At 49.4% G+C, this 15,913-nt stretch overlaps 1 protein-coding gene across 4 annotated transcripts; it reads right to left on the bottom strand.

Moving 5' to 3' along the window:
- Positions 1-1,247: 1,247 nt before the first annotated feature.
- Positions 1,248-15,913, bottom strand: Ethe1 (ETHE1 persulfide dioxygenase). 4 transcript variants are annotated; one of them, XM_034523684.2, is made up of 7 exons: positions 15,750-15,913; positions 15,201-15,345; positions 14,645-14,793; positions 3,681-3,810; positions 2,257-2,346; positions 1,742-1,858; positions 1,248-1,449 (listed from the first exon to the last, which is right to left on the bottom strand). In XM_034523684.2, the coding sequence occupies exons 1-7, from the start codon at positions 15,828-15,830 to the stop codon at positions 1,397-1,399; spliced, it is 765 nt and encodes a 254-aa protein (XP_034379575.1). In that variant the 5' UTR covers positions 15,831-15,913; the 3' UTR covers positions 1,248-1,396. The 4 variants fall into 4 exon arrangements, with proteins under 4 accessions (XP_034379575.1, XP_034379582.1, XP_034379587.1 ...); XM_034523691.2 differs by having other exon boundaries at positions 15,201-15,394; positions 15,750-15,903; XM_034523696.2 differs by lacking the exons at positions 15,201-15,345; positions 15,750-15,913 and adding an exon at positions 14,987-15,136.

Raw genomic sequence — 15,913 nt, 5'->3', positions numbered from 1 at the left:
GGGGTGGAGCGCAGAAGTTAAAGGTCACAGTCAGACCCTTTCCTTTCTGGGCAGAAACAGGAAAATATCTGCTATGCAAAACCCGACTGTTAGACGTCAGGACCTGTGCAAAACATTTGACACACCTCAGTGTCATACCACACCACAGTCCATAGAAAAAAGATCGACCGGCTCCATTTTACGGTTGTGAGAACTGAGACTGAGGGAAGCAAATCTGCCCAGGATCTACAACCAACCATTCTAAATGACTTTTATTCATTATTATTTGTGTATGTGAAAGATAGCACAGGCACATAAGTACCACTCACTGTCATGGAGGTCATAGGACAACTTTGGGAAGCTGTTGCCTTCCACCATGGGATTCAGGCACGGAACTCAACCTCTTGTTGGCTTTCCACTCTCAGCCTTCTCAATAACCCACACGACCTGCTTTGTCTCTTGAAATCGGTATTCATAACTATTTTGCAAGCCAGGAGGGACAATAGCAGTGACAGGGGCAGGGCAGTTGGTCATGCGAGCAGGGAGCAAGGGGTCAGAGGTCTGGATTTATCAGTTCGTTGAAACATCCCGTTATTATTTCCATTATACAGATCAGGAAGCTGAAGGGTGGAGAGGGGTTCATTTGGCCTGAGACTCCGGGGGGGGGGGGGGGGTTGGCTCACACAGAATTACATGCTTCGATGCAAGCCTGTGAGAATATCTCCATTACCTCTATGTGTGCACCTGCTGTCTGCTTCCAGTCCCCCCCCCCTTAGACTTTCATTCCTGCCCCCATGGCCCTGACTACCACTGGCTCTGTCTCCTTCTCCCTTTTATGTGTATGACTGTCTAGCCTAAATGTATGTCTGTGCATGCCTGATACCCACAGTGGCCAAATCCCCTGGAGCTGGAGTTATGGACACTTGTGAGCTTCCACGTGGTTGTTGGGAACTGAACTCAGGTCCTTTGAATATATATATTCAGGGTCTTACATAGCCCAGGGTAGCCTCCAACTCACTACAGTTATTCTCACACAGTTGAGAATAACCTTGAACTTCTGAACCTCCTGCCTCCAGCTGGCAAGTGCAGGGATTACAGGTCTGCCCCTCCCTGCCTGCTTTATGCAGAGGATGGAGCACAGGACTTTATACATGCTAGGTGAGTGTTCTACCAACGCCTAACCCTGGCTTTTTGGGAAACCAGGGCTGCATCTCAGCATTCATCTGGAAACATAATTCCTTCTCCAAGAAAGCAAGCAGAACTCAGAATTGTGGCAAAAACGAAATAAACTTTATTTAAGAAGCTCAAGTAGCTGGTGAGAGTAGGGGTAGGAGAGGAGAGAGGCCCTGGGGTGACGCCCCTCCCCTCGCCCCACCTAGTACATTCATAACGGATGTGAGCAGCTGGCTGGGACGAATTAGGAGGGTGGAGTCTGGACCCCACAGCGCATATTTGCAGGAACAGCGATGTCTGAAAAGAAGAAACTTTCGAATGATTCTAAGGACCCAGAGATGCCTCATGTTCCACTGGCACCCAGAAATGCTTGGGGCGCTTACCAGGGGTGATAGTTCTAGCCCTAAGTCCTCCTCCTCAGGCCCAAGGTCCAGGCCTCAGGCCTCAGCCCTCCTCCCTCAGACCCAGGGCTCCAACACCCAGCCCTCCTCTCAAATCAAGAAGTTCAGACCCTCCTCTCTCAGGTTCACCGATTCATACCCCAACCAATTTTCCTCAGATCCCAGGGTCCCGACCCTGGGTAACTCACCTATCTGCTGTGGCTTGGGCAAGTTCAGGTTGTCCATGACCTTGATAAACTCCTCACAGCTGAGAGTGAGCCGTGGGTTCAGAGTCCGTTCCTCCTCCACAGTAGAAACTGTGAGCCCTGTCCGCAAACGGGAGGAGAAGGAAAATAACTAGGGGCCTATTGACCTGGGCAACTAAGAACTACATATCCCAGGAGACCTTGGGGTTGTCTCCCTATACGGGGACTGTCTCTTCCCTGAATGGTCCCGAGAAGCTGTCCCGCTTCTCTTTGGGCACTATGGGAAATGTAGTTTCCACAGTTGCCTGCGCATCTCTGGGGATGTCCCAGAAAAACCTATGCCCTGCAGATGTGTCTTATTGTTTCTACATCCACACAGTACGCCCAAACACATAATCTTTTCAGCCACAGGAATTTCTGGGTTCTGTAGCCTGCGTGCCTCGTGAGAACGACAGGCAGAGGCAATTTTCCCTGTGTTAAGCGACAGCAGCCTGTCATTGCCTCGGGCAAGCCCTCACCGTGGTAATCGTGAGCCGGGTAGATTAGACAGTTGCCTGGAAGTGTGAAGATCTTCTCATGCACAGAGTGGTACAAAGTCTTAGCACAACCTGAGGTAAGAAAACTTACAGGTCAGCGGATGAAAGAGACAAGAGGAACTCCCTGACCCCCTTTGCCAGAGAAGGACAGGAAGATGAAGGTACTATAGCTAAACCCAATCTCTCATCTCCCGCCAAACATTCCCACGTGTCTTGGAGACACAGAAGGGGAAGGGCATTGAAGGAGGTGGGACAACATATATGAAGTCTTGGGAAATGGTAATAAATCTATTTGGGTAATTTGTGATTCAATAAGGTCTGGCTGAGAGCCTGAAGTACCAGGGGTTGTGACATCCTCGCTGGGGAGGTGAAGGAAGGGCTCTGGGCCAAGAAGGTGGGCTAAAGGTAAGACTCAAGACATGAGGACCAGGAGATGGTGTTGCTGGGATTTGGATAAGGAGTTCTGGGGCCTGGGGCTGGAGGAATGCTTAGGGAGTAAAGTGCTTGCCAGGCAAGCCTAGGAGCTGAGTTCAGATCCCTAGCACCATGGCAGGGTGTGGCCTATGCTCCCCTAGCTCCTGAGCCTGCACCGTAAACAGCAGAGGCAGGAGGACAACGGAGGCTTGGTGGCTGGCAGCCCAGGGCCAGGCTCATCGAGACCATGTCCCAAGGAAACAAGGTAGAGGGAAAGGCGCCTGACATCTGCCGCCGGCCTCCTATCACACCCCAGCCACATGCATGTGCACATACACAACACGTAAAGAACTTCTGAGTCCTCGGTTCAGATGGATAGGTGAAAGGGGGAAATTAGGAGGAACCCTTCAATCTATGTGCTGCCTAAATGCCCAGAAGTTACACTGCCCTCCAATAATTAAGCAATGTACAGGAACAACCTTCATGCACGCTCGTGTGTGGGTGTGGGTGTGGGTGTGTGCGCGCGCATGTTTTACGTTATCCTAAATGACCTTATACTCCTGATCCTCCTGCCTCCACCTCCTGAGTGCTGGGTTAAAGGCATGGCTCAGTTATGCCCAGCTGATGGAATATGAAGATTGCGGCCTGGGCTTCTACCCACTGAGCTACACAGCCCCAGCTGCACATTCATTCCTTCTTGTGGCTGCTTTCCTCTTTCTTTCCTTCTTTCTCTCTTCCTTCCTTCCTTCCTTCCTTCCTTCCTTCTTTCTTCCTTCCTTCTTTCCTTCCTTTCTTCCCTTTTTCCTTCCTTGCTTCCTTCCTTTCTCTTTTGAAACAAAGTCTCTCTACAGAGCCCTGACTATCCTGGAACTCACTACGTAGATCAGGCTAGCCTTGAACACACAGACATCATCCTATCTTGTGGCCGCTTATTAACACTCTCACATACACCATTACACGGAGATCTTGGGCTGGATAAAGAAGCAGGTCACCTTGCTGGAAGTCTGTCCGTCCACACCCTCGGATCAAGAGGGCATCTCCAGTGAAGGCCATGCTCTGGTCATTCAGGACAAAGGTGACACAGCCTGGGGTGTGGCCAGGACTGGCCCGAGTCTCCAAAGCCTGGCAGGGAGGCAGTGCACAGAGACAGTCACCAACAAGCCTCACTGATCCCCAAAGCCCTGTACACCTGAGGGACACAACTGGAAAAAAGGAATACAGGGACCGTTTTGCTTAAAGTTAATCTGAGGGCCGGACAGAGTGCAAATACATCAAATACAGGCTGAGGCGGGAGAACTCAGATTCAAGGGCTAGCCTGAGCCATAAGACCTGTCTTGTGGGGGAGAGGGTGTCAAGTTGAAATATATCTTTCTTCCTTCCTTCCTTCCTTCCATCCCTCTCTTTGAGACAGAATCTCCCGTATCCAGAGTGAACTCATGCTTGCTATGAAATCAATAACATTAAACTTCCGATCCTCCTGCCTCCACCCCCCAAGATTTTAGGTTATGGGCGTGCTCCATCAGGCTCGGTTTATACAATGATGGAATCCAGGCTTTGTGTATGCTAGCCAAGTGTTTTGGCAGCTAACTGAGCCATGTCCCCAGCCCACCCTGCCATTCTGAAGAGCAAAATTGCCACAAATGGGTTCCAAAGAGAAGAGAGCCAGGTAGTCAGAGACCTGCATTTGTAACAGGAATCGTGCAATCGATAAAAAGAGAGTTTGGGTCTCAACAAGAAAATAGAAAAATAAACACCAAGCTGGAGGTAATAGCTCAGCAGGCTGTGCACACACAGACTCTGGACTGTGTGCTCTTCAACACCACAAGAAAACAAAGACTAAATTAGCATCCAGAGTCATATAGTTGGGCTGGTGAAGGGCTCAGTAGGTTAAGGTGCTTGCTGCCAAGGCTGAGGGCCTGAGTTCTATCCCCAGGAGGGCTCCCTCAAATTATCCTCTGACCTTCACATTGTGTGTCATGGTATGTGCACACATGCACATACAGACAAATAAAAGTAATACAAGTTTAAGTTATACTGTTGTGAAAAGGCTTAATGCTAGTTCAAAAATACTTATTGATACCAAGAAAAGCTTAATATCCAGTAGGTACAAAATAGGTTATAAAGTCACTTCTGCAGTGTGATCCTTGTGCTCAGTGTGGTAATACATACCTGGGATCCCAGCACTAGAAAAGATGAGGCAGAAGGATTACAATCTTGAAACTCGTCTAAGCTGCAAAGTTCCAGGCTCCCTGAGCTACAGAATGAGACCCAGACTCAAATAAAAGAGTGAAAATCTTGGTAAAATAGTTACTAACAAATGTATAGTGAATAATAATCTATAATAATCTATAGTAAGTAGTAATTGTATATTATTATGTAATAGTAAATGTATGGTAAATAATAATAAATGTATAGTAAATGTTGTTTTTGTTGGTGGTGTTTTGAGACAAGATCTTCCCAAGTAGTCCGGGCTGTCTGTGAATACACAGATCTTCCTGCCTCAGCCTCTCAAATGTTGGGGTTACAGGCATCTTCCACTGTAATGGAAGGAGACAGTTATTGTGGCTAATGGTTTCCAAGGGTCTCAGCCCATCACAGTGGTAAAGCCTAGCAGAGTCACTGTGGCTGGAGCTCACAGCAAAGACTCCTTGTACCACGTGGAGCAGGAAACCCTGACCCTGTCTCTCCCTCGTTGCCTGGCACAAACTCCCTGTCATGATGCTCTGCCCAGCACGGGTCCACGGCCAGCTCTTCATAGACTAGAACTTGGAAATGTTGAGGCAGAATAAACCTTTCTTCCTTTTAGAAACATTTAAAATTACATTTTTTTTTTTACTGTGTATGTGTGCCATGGCTTGTGAGTGTTGGTCAGGTGACAACCTGCTGCACTTGGTTCTCTGCAGGTTACCCATGTGAATCCCAGGGTTAAACTCATCACACTGAGCAGCAAGCCACCCCCTTAGCCACTGAGCCATCTCAGCGATCCACCTCTATCCTGTTTATGGCTGGAGCTGGAGAAATGGATGAAGAGAGAGACGCTTCCCACTCTTGCACGGGACCAGAGTTCGGTTCCAGCACCCATGTAAATCAGCTTACAATCACCTATAACTCGAGTTCCAGGAGACCTCATACCCTCTTCTGGCCTCCATGGGTACCAAACTCCTGTACATCCCAATACGTACACACATACACACACTCTCACACACACAAATATACACTTGCACACTCAAACATACATGCGCGCACACACACAAAGAATCACACTCACACACACTAAACACACACTCACACATGTTCACATATAGACTCATACACACACACTCTCACATACACACAAATACACAAACACACACGTACACACTCAAACACACACAAAGAAACATTCACATACACTAAACACAGACTCACATACAAACACACAAAAACACACTCATGTGCACACAAATACATACTCAAACAATGCTTACACACTCAAATACACAAAGAAATACACTCACAGACATAAATATACACTCAAACACATGCCCATACACACATAATAAACATTCACATTCACTAAATACACACACACAAACACTTGCTCTCACATACACACAAATATACATTCACATTTACACACTCAAACTCACATGCACAGTCACAGAAAGAAGCACTCTCTCACATACACTAAACACACACACTCACATGTATATACACACAATTAAAAATAAATATCCTAAAATGATATTTCTCATAGTCATTTTGTCTCAGTGTCAGAAAACTAACAACCAAAGAAATCAACATGGAGGAACACTGTAATAAAATTTGGAAAAACAAGTCCAGAGGGTGGCACAGGCCTATGAACTGAGGAACAGCAGGAATTCAAGATCACCCTTTACTATATGGTGGAATTTAAGCCAGCCTGGGCTATACGAGCTTTGTCTCTGAATAAAACAAGATAAAATACCTTCTGAAAATTAAAAACAAACATAAAAATCTACAAAGGAGGGCCAGCAAGATGGCTGAGTAAGTAAAGAGGCTTGCTGCTAAGCCTGACAACCTGATCTCAGCACCCAGCGTAGTAGAAGGAAAGCCAACTCCTACAAGTTGTCCAGTGATCTCCACACAGGAGTTGTAGCATATGCATGCCATCCCTCTCCACACATACACACACAAGAAATAAACATACAAACCTTTTTTGATATCTAGAAACCCTGTGGGCTGCAGAGCTGCTGGGATCCAGTACTACATGGGCAGCCCCGTCTCGTAGGAAGCATTGGGAGGCTTCTCTTCTTCACCACTGAAACACTTTGAATAGGTCTGCCATGGTCAATTTCAGCATTGAGTGACTCTCTCATGTGGCTTACGGGATTTATTTGCTGTTTATTCATTCTTTACAACTATTGTGTGCAGAAAGATGGGTGCCCAGAATTAAATGCACAACATTGGCTATTTTAAGCAGGAGCTCTACCACTGAGCCATGCCCCCAGCCCCTCACTGGGGGATTCTAGGCAGGGGCTCTACCACTGAGCCACACCCCCAGCTCCTCACTGGGGGATTCTAGGCAGGGGCTCTACCACTGAGCCATGTCCCCAGCCCCTCACTGGGGGATTCTAGGCAGGGGCTCCACCACTGAGCCACGCCCCCAGCCCCTCACTGGGGGATTCTAGGAAGGGGCTCTACCACTGAGCCATGTCCCCAGCCCCTCACTGGGGGATTCTAGGCAGGGGCTCCACCACTGAGCCACGCCCCCAGCTCCTCACTGGGGGATTCTTTTTTTTTTTTTTTTTTGGGTTTTTTCGAGACAGGGTTTCTCTGTGTAGGCCCTGGCTGTCCTGGAACTCACTCTGTAGACCAGGCTGGCCTCGAACTCAGAAATCCGCCTGCCTCTGCCTCCCAAGTGCTGGGATTAAAGGCGTGCGCCACCACCGCCTGGCTCACTGGGGGATTCTAGGCAGGGGCTCCACCACTGAGCTCTGTCCTCAGCCCTCTTTTTAACTTCTATGGTTTCCTTTTTACAGGGTCTCATGCAGCCAGTTAGCCACGAAATTGCTCAGTAACTGCCCGGGGAAGGTTTTGAGTTCGCAATCCTTCTGCCTCACCACCCAGAGCTGGGATTACAGGCCTTTCACATCTTTTAGGTGCTCCCACGACCATCAAGACCATCAGATGACAAACGTTCCTATCACTTCCCAAGGTTTCTTCGCACCCCTTTCAAATATACTTCCTGCACCCTGTCCCCAGACAAGTTCTGGCTGTTTCCTATTACTATGGATGGCTTTGTGACCCATCTGTTCTAGAATTTTATGTAAATAAATCAAAATAGTTATAAACAAAACAAAATTCCCGGAAGCAGATAGCCCAGTTCTAGTCTTCGATCTATCGCTCTCTGGGCCTGTCTTCCGCAGCCCCATGATATGCTATGAGGATTGAACTGCTTCATGTATATAAAGTACTTAGAAAAAAAACCTCAGTGCACCATTGGTGCTTTACAGTAAAAATAAGGAACTGGAGAGATGTTCGGCTGTCAAGAGCAAGCACTGTTCTCCTAGAGGACCCCACTCAGTTCCCAACACTCACAGGATGGCTCACAACCATCTGTATCACCAGGCACACACAGGCAAAACGCATATATACACATACAGATACACATATACACATGCTTTTTTTTTTTTTTTTTTGGATTTTTTAAAGACAGGATTTCTCTGAGTATTCCTGGCTGTCTTGGAACTCGATCTGTAAACTAGGATGGCCCCACCTGCAACGTGAGATCATGTTTCATAAAAAAAATAAAATAAAATAAAATAATGCATAGGGCTGAGGACCTAGTTCCGTGGTAGAGCCCTTGCCTACAGTGAATGAGACTATAGTTCATTTCCCATGAAAAAAATAAATAAAGACAGCCTCCCCTGTTTCGGAAGCTTGCTGACTGATGAATCGCCTCAGCTGTAGAATATTCCGGAAGACTCCTGCCGGTCTAGCAACAGCTGGCCAGGGGCAGCCTGACCCATCCTTCAATCAACAATGCCTCTTTATTTCCAGGATGCATAAAACCCAGGACATTCTCTCTACCCACACCTCCTCCTTTCCCAGACTCCTAGACGGGCCTCGCTGCTACTCGCGTAGCCTGCACTGCCGCCTCAGTGATCAGCAAGCTCCTGGCTCCAGACCCTCTGGCTCCTTCCTCCCATCTCAAGCCCTAAGTGCTGTTGGCGCCCTCTGCTGTTCTTGGGAGCTTAAACCCCAAGCCTCGTTTTCCTCTCCATTGGCTAAAACCTTTCCTTTGTTTTGTGAAAGAAAAGGTATTTGAGATGGATCATCTGTTAATGCATGAGCCCCAAGTTCGGCTCTCAGCACCCACATGAAGGCTTACATCTATCCTTAATTCCGGTTCCAGAGGATCCCAGACCTTCTTTGGGCCTTTGCAGGCACCAGGCTCATGTACTTACATACACACAGGCAAAATATGTAGACACATAAAACAAAAATAAAAACTCTTAAGAAAAAAAGACCTCGAGAGAGAGAGAGAGAGAGAGAGAGAGAGAGAGAGAGAGAGAGAGCTGGCAAGTTGGCTCAGCAGGGAAAGGTGCTTGCTGCCAAGACCTATAATCTGAGTTCAGTCCCTGGCATTAACACTGTGAAAGAAAAAAAAAATACCAGTCCCCCAAACTGTCTGTCCTTCATACATGCACCCTGCACATAGACATAACAAATAAATCATGTAATTTTTAATTAAAAGGGCTAATGAAGGGTGCGTGCCTTTACTCCCAGCATTTGAGAGTCAGATGCAAGCAGATCTCTTGAGTTCAAAGCCAGCTTGACCTATGTAGAGAGCTACAGGGCAGCCAGGGCTACAGGCAGTGGTGGTGCATGCCTTTAATCTCAGCACTTGGGAGGCAGAGGCAGGTGGATTTCTGAGTTTGAGGCCAACCTGGTCTACAGAGTGAGTTCCAGGACAGCCAGGGCTACACAGAGAAACCCTGTCTCGACCCCCCCCCCCCAAAAAAAAAAAAGCAAAAAACAAAACAAAAAACCTAATGAATAGGACAACAAGAAGAAAGAGGAACAAAAATGTAGATCAGAAGTACAATGCTTACCTAGAATCCCCCAGTGAGGGGCTGGGGGCGTGGCTCAGTGGTAGAGCCCCTGCCTAGAATCCCCCAGTGAGGGGCTGGGGCGTGGCTCAGTGGTAGAGCCCCTGCCTAGAATCCCCCAGTGAGGGGCTGGGGGCGTGGCTCAGTGGTAGAGCCCCTGCCTAGAATCCCCCAGTGAGGGGCTATGAGCGTGACTGTGGTAGGGAGAATGCCTAGCATGTTCAGGGGCCTGGGTCCCATCCCCAGCACTGCAAGAAAAAAAATAGCATCCGGCAAATTTTCTAAGGTTACAGGAATGTCCTCGCTGTGACTCAGCAATGCAATTCTTAGGAACTGAGGTCAGCTTCTGCCAAGGGACTTGTACAAACAAGAATATCAACACCAATATCCCTCACAGTTGTGAAGACCGAGGATAACCAACCAAAGGAGCATAGGTAAGTAACCTGTGGGGCTCACATCAGGGGTTGGCAAACTGTGGTGAGATCTGACCTAGCACCTCCTTTTTAAGCCCTATATTCTTAGCGTCAGTGTTTTTACATTTTCTCTTGGCTGGAACAGACCACGGGCATGCGCACCTGTGATCCCCGCCCTGCAGAGGTGAAGGTAGGTGGATTAGATCAGGAATTCAAGGTCCTCCTCAACAATATGACAAGCCGGAAGCCAGCCTACTCTAAGTGAGACCCTGTTAGGAAAGGAGGACGTAGGGATGGGGACTGTAGCCAGGTGTGTTAGCACAGGCCTAGGAGGCTGAGACGAGAGGATCCCTGTGAGTTGCAGATGCACTAGGGCTACCGGGGGTGGCACAATGTGAACCTCACATCTCAGGAGCTCTTGGGCTCACAGTCGGGCTTCGACTGCTCCAGTTGTGCCAAGTGTTTCACACAGCAGGAGGAACACATGGCAAGGGGAATCTGTGAGTTCGAGGCCAGAGTAACCTAAGTGGTGAGCTCCAGGCTAACCAGGGCTACATAGTGACACCCTGTCTCAAACAGACAACAAAATAACAACTACAGACATCAAACAGAAGAAATGAAAACTTACTCGGTTGGGTGCACAGTCTGTAAGTTTCTTGTCTTTGTTTTCTTTGAGACAGGGATTCACTCTTTAGCCCGGTACTTGCTGGTAGCCTAGGCTGGCCACAAGATCAAAAGCTTCTGCAGGAAGCTTGAAGGCTAGGATTAGGGCCTTAATTAGGGTTAAGTGAAGCTATCTAGGATTGTGTGTGTCTAGATGGTCCCAGAGGAAGACGGACCAGTGGCCAGGAAGAGCAGAGCATCCTGTGGGCTGATGGGGGCGTTCTGTGCAGGGATCCAGGAAGAAGGAACCCAAATGTTAACCAGTAAGAACACAAGCAAGCTGTACAGATACAATGTGCGCACAATTTCCCTCCTCTTATGTATCATATAACTTTTTGTTTTGTTTAAGGGGTTAAAATAGTCGCCTGTCTTATTTCTAATGTTTTTGGTGCATTTTATTTATTATTACTGTGAAGGGATGTGCATGCCTTAGCCCAACTGTGGTGGAGGTCAAAGGACAATTTGTGGGAGTTCAGCCCAGGTTGGCCTTGAGTTCATTATTAGCCAAGGATGACTTAGAAATCTTGATCCTCCTGCCTCCATCTCCCAAGTGTTGGGACTACAGGCTAAGGCATCACTCCCAGCTAAAATTCAACTTTGTTTTCCTGGTTTTGTTACTTTTGAGACAAGGTTTCTCTGTGTAGCCCTGGCAGTCCTAGAGCTCACTCTGTAGCCCAGGCTGGCCTCATAGAGATCTGCCTGTCTCTGCCTCCTAAATGCTGGGATTAAAGCTGTGTACCACCGCCTGACTATAAAATTCAAGTTATAAAGGGGGCAGGAAACCCAAGAGTGAGAAAAAACAGACCCATAGAATTGTAAAGAATTTACACAAAGACAGAGCCACGCTGACAAACACTGACACTAAGAGGCATTGGCACTACTGTGGAGTACCGGGGCCCTCACGGGGATAACAGGACTGCAACTGTATCCCACAAGAACCTGCACGAGAACATTCACTGCAGCACTACCTGTAACAGTCCCAAGGTGGAAGCCATTCACATGCCGACCAGCTCATGAATGAAGAAGTAAAACACAGTAGGTCCATCATGCTCCAGAGGGTTGTTGAGAAATGAAGGGAAATGAAATAGCAGTGGGGGCTGGGACACAGGCGGACCTAGACGGCACACGCACACGGAGGAAGGAGGAAGTCAGCCTAAAGGCTGCAGGCTGTGTGCTTCCATTTCTATGAAAAGTGCAGACACGCAAATCAGACAGACAGAAAGGACAATTAAAGTAAATAAACGTGAATTAAAGACTGGGGCTGAAGAGATGACTCAGCAGTTAAAAGCTCTGATTGGTCTTTCAGAAATTGACTGAAAGACCAACCATATAGACCTGACCGTCAGCTACTAGGGAGGCTGGGGCTGGAGAATAAGAAGTTCAAGACCTGTCTGGTATACTAAGATCTTCTCTTTAAAAAAAAAAAAAAAAAAAAAAAAAAGGGTCAGGGCATGGCTCAGTGGTAGAGCCCCTGCCTAGAATCCCCCAGTGAGGGGCTGGGGGCGTGGCTCAGTGGTAGAGCCCCTGCCTAGAATCCCCAGTGAGGGGCTGGGGGCGTGGCTCAGTAGTAGAGCCCCTGCCTAGAATCCCCCAAGTGAGGGGCTGGGGGCGTGGCTCAGTGGTAGAGCCCCTGCCTAGAATCCCTGAGGAGAGTTCTTGCCTAACACAAATCAGTCCCTAGGTCTTATTCTCAGTACTGGGAGGAACTGTGGCCCCACGATCGGGTGTGTCAGTACAGGTAACACTACCAATTGAAGGGTTGAGGCATGAGAAGGATGAGTTCAAGGCCAGCCTGGACTACATAGCAATATATAAAAGGAAAGTAAGAAAGAGATTTACCTAAGGCTGGGAGGGAGGGAAGCGGAAGGCTGAGGGTGATGACTGGTCAGGAGTAATGAGAGTGCCCTGAAATGACCTGAAATGATGGATACAGCCTTTTAGGAGCACACCTCAGCTCCCTGACTTATAGCTGTCCAGTGGGTGGGTCGTATATATTTGGATTACGGCAATAAGATGCAATAAAGAAAGATAAAGACGGAGGCTAATACAGCCACACCCTTCCACACCCGTTCACTGGAGGGATCGTCATGTGCATAGAGAAGGGCCTCCTGGTCATTTATCATCTTGTTTTGTTTTGTTTGAGAGGGGTCTCACATAGACCAGGCTGGCGTCAAACTCACAGAGATCCGCCTGTCTTAGCATCTGCCTCCCACGAGCTGGGGCTAAAGGTGGGTGCCTATATGAGCAGCTTGTTTTTAAGATTTTAAACAGTCATTTATTTATGTGTATGTCTGTGTATCTGAGTGTGTATCTGTGCAAGTGCAAGTGTGTGCTAGCAGAGACCAGCCAGGACATCGGGTCCTCCTGGAGTTGACAGTACAGTCAATTGAGATCAGTCTGACATGGGTGCTGGGAACCCAACTTGGGTCTTCTAGAAGACCAGCAACTGATCATAACTGCTAAGCCATCCAGCTAGCCGCCCGTATGACAGAGGTTCTCAACCTGCCAGTCACGACTCTTTTGAGGGTTGAACAACCCTTTTATAGTGGTCTCCCCTAAGACCATCAGAAAGCACTGATATGTCTATTATAATTCATAGCTGTAGCAAAATTAGTTATGAAGTAACAACAAAAACAGTTTTAAGGTTGGGGGTCACCACAACACGAGGAACTGTATTAAAGGGTTGCAGCACTAGGAAGGTTGAGAGGCACTGGGCTCAGGAGCACAGATCCTTCTGAACTTTCACACTCCTCCCCAAATCCAGAAACTCTTGTTACTCTCTAACTAGTAGGGCAGGCACAAATGAGCTATGTCCCTCAGTCACTTCCAAATATTTACAGGGTTGGAATCAAGGTCTCCAAACAGCAGCTACACCACACACACACACACACACACACACACACACACACACCCCAACAGAACACACAACCCTTCTCTCCACTAACCGCCTCCCTCCGAGTAAACTGTCCCATTCCACAGGCCAACAACAACCTAGGGGCAGGGACCACACTCAGACTGTCCCCTCCATCAGCCAAAGATAGCGTGGGCAGTTCAGATCACCTGTTTCCTCCCTCTGGGCACAACTCCCCCAGCCTCTGTCCAGAGCACCCTGGGTTGCAAAGCTGGCTGGAAAGCTGCTGATTAAGCCTGTAGCAGAGAGGAGGAGAAGGAGGAGGAGGAGGAGGAGGAGGAGGAGGAGGAGGAGGAGGAGGAGGAGGAGGAGGAGGAGGAGGAGGAGGAGGAGGAGGAGGAGGAACCTTCATTCACCCCTCTCCTGGGTGAGGCAATGGGGTTGTGGCTAGGGTGAGGAGGCTTCAAGGCCAACATTTAAGGAGGAACCCACAAATACCTGGTTAGCCCCCCCCCCCCCGAACTTATACCATCATGCCAGTGAATGCTACCTTAACTGGTAGCCCTGGGAGACCTCAGTAAGTAGACTCAATCCAGACCTGTTGCTGAACAACAGGGTGTTCCTCCCTCACCAAAGGGTTAGGTGCCTCCCTCAGCTCTTGACTCAGAATGCCCAACCCCGAGCAAATTTTATGGAAATGGCCCGGCAAGAACCTGCCATCACTGTTGACTTAGGGGGACTGGCCAGAGCCACGCCTGCCTACAGCCTCCTGCCCTAGTGCTCCACCTGGGTTTATGGTACTTTCCAAGGAGAACAGGGCTGAGGGCTCTGAGCCCAACTCCACCAACCTTTCTTCCACAGGGCCCAGAAGCCCATTCGCCCAGTACCCTCTTCTTTTCAAAGTCTAAGGAACTCAAGCCAACACCATCTTCTCTAAGACCCAACACCCAACTCACAAAGCGTCCAAAGCGGATGGAATCACCTTCCCCGATATGCAAATCAGCCTGGGCTCCGCTGAGGCGGGAGATGACAGACTGGCAGCCCGGGAGTAGGGACCGGAGAAGCCCTGAGCCTGTGATGTGGTCAGCATGGCAATGGGTGTTCACTAGGAGAGAAGAGGGCATAGAAAACGGAATGTTTTCAGCCCACAGCATTGCATCCAGCCCTCAGACCCGAGGCAGATCCTAATCCTCCTCCCTCAAATCTTGAGGTCTGGACTCCAACCCTCTCCCTCATCCAGCGACCCAGACTCCAGCCCTCTTCCCCTAGACCCAGGAGTCTAGGCCCAATCCTCCTACTTCAGGCCCAGATTCCAGGCTCCGTTCTTCTCCCTCAGACTCTCAGACCCAGACGCAATCATCCTGTTTCAGACCATGGGGTCTAGTCCTCCCTCATCCAGGGTCCAGCCTCCAGCCCTCCTCCCCCAGACTCAAGCGTCCAGGCTCCTGTTTTCCTAGAGCGCTTGCTCTGTGGCCCCGCCTCTCTCACGCCCAAGTTCTGTCCAGGACTAACCCGCGTACAGCAGCCTCAGCCCCAGCTCCTTAATCAGCTGAGCATCCCGATTCGCTGTTTCCAGAACGGGGTCGATCAAGACGGCCTCTCGCGACTCCTGGTCACCCAGCAGGTAGGTGTACGTGCAACTCTTGGGTTCAAACATCTGGCAGGGATGGGGCACCGGAGAGAGTTCCTGGACCTGACTCCCACGCCTGGGGAACACAGAATACAGGCCTCCCCTCCAGCCTCTTTCTAGAATCCTGAAGCTACAACACCAACCCTCTTTGCCCAAGGATCAGGAATCAGGGGCCCGATCCTTCCAGCAGAATCAAGAAACTCCATCTTCAAATAAGCCCCAAGTCAAGGACCCGCGCTTCTCTGGTAATGGGCTCCAGACCCCGAAGCCGAGCCCAGGGTCCCCCTGAGTACTCCCTGTTAAAGGATCGGGACTCCTTAATTTCCAACAGCCAGGCATGAAGGACACCCAGACCTCTTTTAAGGACAGAGGAGTCCTGCCCCTCCCGCTGCCCGAGCTCAGGATCCGTTCGTCCCTTCGCCTCTCCGCACCTGCCGCAGGAGGACCGGGGCTCCGGATGCGCTTTGGTGGCTCAGCCGCCGCCCGGCGACCCTGACGGCCGCGCTCGCCATCCCGCCAGAGCCCGCTCCCCACTGAGCCCAGCAGCCGCCCCGCCAGAGCCCTACGTACCGGGACTGACCCGGGAGGGCGGGGC

The sequence above is a fragment of the Arvicanthis niloticus genome, chromosome 1, assembly GCF_011762505.2.
Source record: "Arvicanthis niloticus isolate mArvNil1 chromosome 1, mArvNil1.pat.X, whole genome shotgun sequence".
Lineage (NCBI taxonomy): Eukaryota > Metazoa > Chordata > Mammalia > Rodentia > Muridae > Arvicanthis > Arvicanthis niloticus.
The sequence above is the reverse complement of the archived record's forward strand: the minus strand, read 5'-3'. Positions and strand labels throughout refer to the sequence as shown.